At 52.0% G+C, this 7,047-nt stretch overlaps 1 protein-coding gene across 1 annotated transcript; it reads left to right on the plus strand.

The window, feature by feature from the left end:
• The first annotated feature begins 1,009 nt into the window (after positions 1 to 1,009).
• Positions 1,010 to 5,906, plus strand: FAM110C (family with sequence similarity 110 member C). The gene is made up of 2 exons (XM_059078916.2): positions 1,010 to 2,004; positions 5,845 to 5,906. Exon 1 carries the CDS (start codon positions 1,010 to 1,012, stop codon positions 1,973 to 1,975), a length of 966 nt encoding a protein of 321 aa, XP_058934899.1. The 3' UTR covers positions 1,976 to 2,004; positions 5,845 to 5,906.
• The last annotated feature ends 1,141 nt before the right edge of the window (positions 5,907 to 7,047 follow it).

Raw genomic sequence — 7,047 nt, forward strand, 5'->3', positions numbered from 1 at the left:
ATATTTTAATCCTTTGTCCAACTTTTGAAAGAATGGAATTTTGGAAATGTTTCGCCTTAGACTTTTAGCATTCCTAGGCCGATCCACTACCCCGGTGAACCCGTGGTTTCCCCGCTGCACTGATTACGGTAAAAGCAGCAGTCATTCTGGGAATTTGTTCAGGTTTTTTTCCATATCCACTGAGCCTCGCCTCCGACACCACTGCTCTCCGGCGAGTCCCGGCACCAGGTGCTCCTGTCTAGTTAGGCCCCCGTAGGCCGCCTGACGGAGTCTGGACGCAGTCCAGGTCCCTACCGGTTCCTGGGTTCTTTCTACCTAATAACACATAGGCTGACCTGCCCTGCGACGCGTTTCCTTTCCTTTTATAGACTTTTCTTTCTGACAGCTAAGAGTAGTGCTCAGGTAGAGATTTAGGAAATTAAAGAGTCAGGAGTTTCCAAACACGCCGAGGTCACTTTAAGAAGTCAAGAGCAAGGGACGCGAGACACCTGCCGGGGGTGGGAGTGGGGGGGAGCCCGTGAGCCGCTCTGCCCTCCCCCAGTCCGGAAATGCCAGCGCCCCACGGGGACCCGAGGCACTCCCGGGCTGGGAGGAGGCGGTGGATACCTGGATCTGAACCAGCTCGGTCCCTCCCTCCCCGTTCCTCTGCCCTGCGGCGCAGACTGGCACTCCCAGCTCCGGAGCGCCGGGCTCCGCGCGCAACCCCCTGGGGGCAGCTCCGCCCGCAGTCCTCCCGGCTACGGCTGCCCAGAGCCAGTGTGCGCGGGGGCGGGGACCCGGGAACCAGGCGCGCGGTGAGGGGCGGGGGCGGGAACAGGCGGGGCGGAGCCGGCGGGGCGGGGACCGAGGCAACTAGACAATCCGCGCGGACTCGGGTTCGCCCAGGCTCCCGACCGGCCGGCGGGAACTCGGGGAGCCGCTCCCCACCGCTGGCGGACTTCGGAATTGGCTGGCGGCCTGACGGGCGCCGCGGCCGCAGCGCGTTTCCGCAGTTTGTCGAGCCCCGAGGATGCGCGCCCTGCCAGCCCTGGACGCGCCCCCGAGCGAGCACCTCCTGTCCCGGGACTCCGGGGCGCCCCGGGCCCGGGACGCGGCGGGGCCGACGCGCAGGAGCGCGGTGGAAAGGCTGGCAGCCGACCGCTCCAAGTACGTGCGGGGCCCGCCGGGAGCCGGCCCAGGCCCGGCTTGCGAGGGCAGCAGCCCCGGGGCGAGCGAAGGGCAGGCGGGCGACCCTCGGCCCCCGGCGCGCGTCCCCGGTCCGGTGGCGCGCAGGGCCATAGCGCGGAAGCCGCTGAGGCCGGACTCGCTGGTTATCTACCGACAGAAATGCGAGTTCGTCCGAGGGTCGGGAGCCGACAGCCCCAGGGGAGGCCTGGTGAAGAAGCTCTTCCAGGGGCCCGGCAAGGACAAGACGCCGGGGTCCCCCGGCACGTCCCGGGTGGGAGAGGAGGGCGGGGCCGGGGCCCAGGAGGCCGCCGCGACTGAGCCCGGCCCCGTCGCGGCTCCCGCGGTGCCAGGGCCCTCCGCGCCCCCGGCACCCGCCCCTCCGGTCAGGGCGCCCTCCAGAGTTCCGGCGGCGCCCCGGGGTCCGGAGCTGCTCGGGGCGAGGCACCGGGGGCTGCAGCGCTCGCAGTCCGACCTCAGCTCGCGCTACTCCGCGTCCTTGGCCGAGTTTGACACCTTCTTCCAGTACTGCGGCCTGGAGCCCGAGGTGGTGGAGGCGCTCGGGCGGGAGAACTTCTCCGCCGGGTCGGACCTCGTCGCCCTCAAGGTCCGCAGCGTGAGCGTCGCCACCTCCGACAGCGGCTTCTCCCGGCACAGCGGCGGCGACGAGGGGCTGCAGGAGGGAGAGCTGACGGAGCAGGTGCCCAGCACCACCTCGGTGGTCGAGAGGAACGCCCGCATCATCAAGTGGCTGTACACCTGTAAGAAGGCCAAGGAGACCCCCGGCCAGGGGCTGCAGGGCCCAGCGTGACCGCTGCGCCCCGGGAGACCCGGACCGAGGTTTGCGTCCAGAGAGGCCGGGAGGGGCGTGTGTGTGGCGTGCCTGTGAGGGCTCGGGGAGTGACCGAGCCGGGTAGATCCAGCCTTCTCAAGTAGCGAGGGACCCTGGAGATGGAGACGCAGAGGCTCCTGCGTCAGAGTGGCCGCTGCTGAAGAGCAATAGGGCCGCCAGGTCAGGTCCCCGCAGGGCCTGCACCACTTCTTCTGAGTGTGCGGTTTCTGGCTGCCTGGAAAGGTAACTGTGCACACCAGCACCATCCCAGTTGGTCTATTATTGAGAAAAGTGGAGAAATGGGGATTATAAATGCTCAGTTAGGAAGTGGTTTTACACGTCAGCATTTATCCTGATTCGAACTTAGCCTGAGAGCCCCAGTTCCTGTGGGCATCCGGAGCTTCGATGCGAGTTGACTGGTCAGCCTGTGGCCCTGGGGTGGGGCTGCCGTCTTCCCTCCAGCAGAAAGGAAGGCTCTGCACTTCCTGGAGGCCTTTACCCAAGTGGGAGGGAGGAGAACTTCTCTACAGGATCTTGTCAGCAGTTTGACATTGATTTAGCTGCAGGGATCTTTATTTGGCTAAATTTTGTTCAAATTGTTTTGAGACCTTCCTACGGAGAGTCGCTGGAGCCGCTTAGTTCACAAGAAGGAGCTTCAGTTTGTTGAATTAGGAGCTGGACTGGATCAAAACTAGCATCTTAGAGTTCTCCTTGGCAGTGATTCTGTATTTTATTTGCCTCTGATGATAGTTTGGGAGGTAAATTTCTTCCCCTTGGACATCAGTATCTCAGGGTTGATCGCAAGAAGTTCTTTTTCCCTGAGGAGCTAAGGAATGCTTATCCTCTCTGTCACCTCTGTGGAGAGGGCACTTCCAGGGGTAGTGAAGAGAGAAGGGAAGGTACCTTTTCAGAGTTCTCTTTGCTAGCCAAGATTTTAAACATTGCAACATCTTGTTTTCTCTGACCCTGCACTGACAACTTGCTACAGGTGTTTGTGAAATTCACGTGGTGGGAGTATTTTTTTCTGCCGTTGAGATGACTAATTGAACACACAGTATCAGCCTTCGGCGTGGTGGGGAGTCTGCCACAGACGTGATGCACACAGCTCACCTGTGTCTGAGGCCTGGAAAAAGCCTAACTTCCCCTAGTGGCCATAGTCTTGGTACGGTTGTGACAATTTGCGAAGACAGAGGAGTTCATTGTTTCCCTTGAACTCAGAAGGGTCATGACTGAAGTGCTCCCTGTAGTTCACTGAGGATTATTCCATTTCCAGTAGCCTGAGTCCCCAGGGAATGTATGTAGGCAGTCAGAATTTAAACTAAAAGCACACGGTAACTCGTACTTTTCACCGGTTGTCTTGGGAACTGAGATGAGTGAATGCTGGCCAGGGTTAGGGTTGGCCATGAACACCCTGATGTGGAGGAAGGAAGCTGCAGGGGCCAGCATGTCCCAGAGGGATGTTGTGTAGGATGGAGCTCTCAGCGGGGAGTAGGGAGTGCTTCTGGTAGCAACCACTCCCGCACTTCTAGCTTAGGCTCCCATTGTCCATAAAAGGAAGGCAGATGGCAAATGCTTTCCGACCTCTACGCTTTATGATTCCATATAGTCAGTAATCTGTATGTCTGTGTTGCACGATTGTAACCCAGAAAAGGAAAACAAAAAAATTGTCATCTACTGTAGTATGAAAAAAGTAAACTTATAAATAAGCTCCTTCCAGGTGGCCAGAGTGCACTGTATTTTATGCAAAGAGTATAGGTAAAATTGGTGGTGCAAATAGTGCTGAAGTAACACAATGGTGCACAAACACACCAGAATAAAACCTGACACCAAAAAACATAAAAGCAGTCTCCTCTGATCCATCGAGACTCAGCGCCGCGCTCCCCCGCAGCGCTCCAGTGTGAAAGCCTGAGAGGGAGTTGAGGATTCAGTCCACGAAGTAACTTTCCAAATAACCTTTCCTTTTCGGTCTGAGCCTGTGAAAGATTTAAGAAGGTTGGTTAGCCTGTAAGAACTTTCACTTTTGTGACAGAGAAGTAGTTGAGGCAAGAGAGAAAGTGACACAGGTTTAGGAAACTGCCCAGGGTAAGCCTCTGCAGGAGAACAGAGGTTCACTCACTCACCCTCTCCCTCCCTCTACGTAACCCTGTTTGTGGGGTTTGTGGGGGACGGTGTCACCTGTATCCTGAGCTGTTTCATATTACTGCTCAGAGAAGGGAGGTGGAATTGACACGGAACCTGCCCAATTTGCTGTATGTCATTGGCAGTCACCAGCACTGTAAAGATTTTCTCTACAAATTCACTCTACTAGACCCCAAACAGCTCAGGATATTTGAACTTCCACCCAGGACACCTAAGGGTTGGCTGCTCGGAGAATTGTGAGGAAGAAATGCATGTCCTTTCTCCAGCTCACTGGGACTGGGACGATGTCTGCCCACGACCACGGCCCCTCAACTTGCCATCGGCAGACACGAAGTCCCCTCTGAAGAAGAGCCAGGAGAGAGCTTAGACCCTTCGGTCTTCTGGCAGCTTGAACAAAATGCAACTGACCTTTTCTCACAGGATTACTTGCCCGAGATTAATTCCATAACTTCTGGAAGCTGTGGAAGCAAGACTACAAGGTGTAATTTTTCTCTAGTTTATCAGGACATTTGTGTTGGAGTCCATGCGGATTCATTTTAAGATTTCATGAAAAATTCAGAAAATTTGAGATGAACAACTATATGCTTTCTAAGTGAAAAAGAAAACATTTTATATGGAGGTTTTTGTCCCCTTGGTAGATAGAGATATTATAAAGTAAAATAAAAATATCCCATCCAGAATTAAATAAAAGGTTCACAAATTTATTACCCCATGGAGTAAAAATATTTGCTTTCCAAAACTCAGAATATCAGAGCTGGAGAAAGACTTGTAGAATCTGCACGCAGTCCCACTGGGATCCACTAGCGATAGATAGTTACATGTGGATAATTTTGGTATTCTGTTTCCCAGTGTATAATTCCTAAAAACTGCTCTTCTGTCTGCTGATGTTTAATCATCTTCCTGTCATTCAGTTCATTAAAATGACAGGCCTGCCAAAATTTAGGTTTCTGGTTTTCTATCTTTTGCACAGATATATGTTACTGATTTTAATACTGTTATAAAAGAATGGTAACTTGTCCTTTGAATTAATTAGGGATAAACATTGTTCGGTTTTAAGGCAAAAATCTCAGACATTGCCCAGCTCTCTTCACATTTCTCTTTGATAGATGTGGGGCAACTGAAAGCTAGGGGGTAGAACTGTCTCACCATCTGCAAAGATGCCGCGGGGAGATAGAGCAAACAAACAGGGACACTCCTGACTTTCTGCTTTTTTTTTTTTTGACTAGCTGGGAAGCTCTGTAAGTCACCAACTAAGAGTGCGTTTTACGTAAACTAGTGACTCGAGCCACTAGTAATAAGGCTACCTACTCTGTCTTCAGGCCAGCCCCTGGGCCTTTTAGAGAGACTTGTGTTTGAAAGCGAAGAATCTGTTTGCCCCTAAAAATTTATTTGTACTGCTTGCTTTGTGTTCTATTTTGTTGTCCAGCTCTGTGCTAGTGGGCACTGGCCTTACCAATCAACATTCAAAGAAATTTTTCTTTACTGCCCCAGAAAAAGGCCTGCAGGGAGGTGGATGCCGAGAAACCAGATGATAGCTGTTTTTGCTACTGATTTCTTTTCAAAATTTAAAATGTGCAAAGGAGATGTTTAAAATGCAGAAAATATCACAAAACCGAAAACTGCAGGGACCTGACTTTGTAGCTCAATGCTTGGCTTTATAACTTTTGCCTAGACTGGTGTTGATTGACAGCTTTTTCCTTACTCCTCAGGAAGCAAGCCTTCCCGACAGTGGGGACTCCGTGAAGTACGTCTGGATGATTGGGACCCCAGGGCCATCCTCACTGCCAGCTTTTGTCCAGTGTACCCAGGTGTCCATATGATCGCTGTTTTCCCAGGAATAAAGCACACCATTGAAGAAGCCTAAGCAATTTCAGAAGGTTTGAAGTGCTATGGAGAACATGGGAATATAGAACTGGGAAATTAGCTGAGTTACAACTGTTGTGACACAGCTGAAGCTCTGGAAGATATTTTCTTGTGTTAGGTGGACCTGTCCTTGCTTCCAGAGAGCAGCGAAGGGGAAAAGCTGCTTGGAAATATTTTCAAGGGCATCTTTTTGAGTGGCTTGCTGACAGAGAGGTACAATGATACATTTTAATGATATCTCAATTAATTTTGAAAAGAAAAAAAGGCAAAGAGCATGAGAAGCAAACACGAATGCCGAATGGTGTTTACTTCTTCAATCATATTGGATGGATTGGCACCATTTAAATCAAAGTTCTGTGATCCTAAGAAGTTATATTCTACACAAATGCTATGGCTAACAAAGAGCAAACACATGCTCACACTTGCATACTCACATGTAGACCTCAATTTCTAAGCACCAGTGCGCTGTAAACTACAGTGAATTCCCAAACTGTGCAACTGCTCATCTTATGAAATGAATCAGAAGGCACTTTTAAAACCACTGGAGAGCTGCAAGGTCACTCTGTGAACACCACTCCTGTTGGGTTGTAGACATGCAGAGGTACCATTAAAAAATAAAGAGCTGAAATACTACTAGGAAACCTTTTCTTGTACCCGGACAGTTCCTTGAGAGTTAGCAGAAGAATATTGGAGCTTCCTTCCTTCAGATCAGCAGCAGTGGTCCTCTTCTGCAGCACTGTTTAGAGTGGGCCTCCATGGTTCTCTTGTTCCCAGGTTCCAAAAGGATAAAAAGCCTCGGTTTAGACAGAACATGGCCTCGTGACATGTGACGTGCCCTGCTCTCTGGTCTAATTCACATGCCCACCTATCAGGCAATCATTCCAAACATGGCAACACCTCACCCTTCTCCGAAAAGGGTGTGTTTGAGACAAGCGTTAGCCTCTGGGTGTCGGTAAGGAGTTACTGTGACCCTAAATCTGAACCAGCTCGTGACACTCAGAGTAAATGGATTTCAGATTCGGAAACTGCTGAGAGGAATTTTGTATCGA

This window comes from Kogia breviceps, chromosome 11 (genome assembly GCF_026419965.1).
Source record: "Kogia breviceps isolate mKogBre1 chromosome 11, mKogBre1 haplotype 1, whole genome shotgun sequence".
Lineage (NCBI taxonomy): Eukaryota > Metazoa > Chordata > Mammalia > Artiodactyla > Physeteridae > Kogia > Kogia breviceps.

Excerpts from the sequence above, each read along its gene's own strand:
- FAM110C (XM_059078916.2), top strand. The coding sequence starts at position 1,010 with ATGCGCGCCCTGCCAGCCCTGGACGCGCCCCCGAGCGAGCACCTCCTG.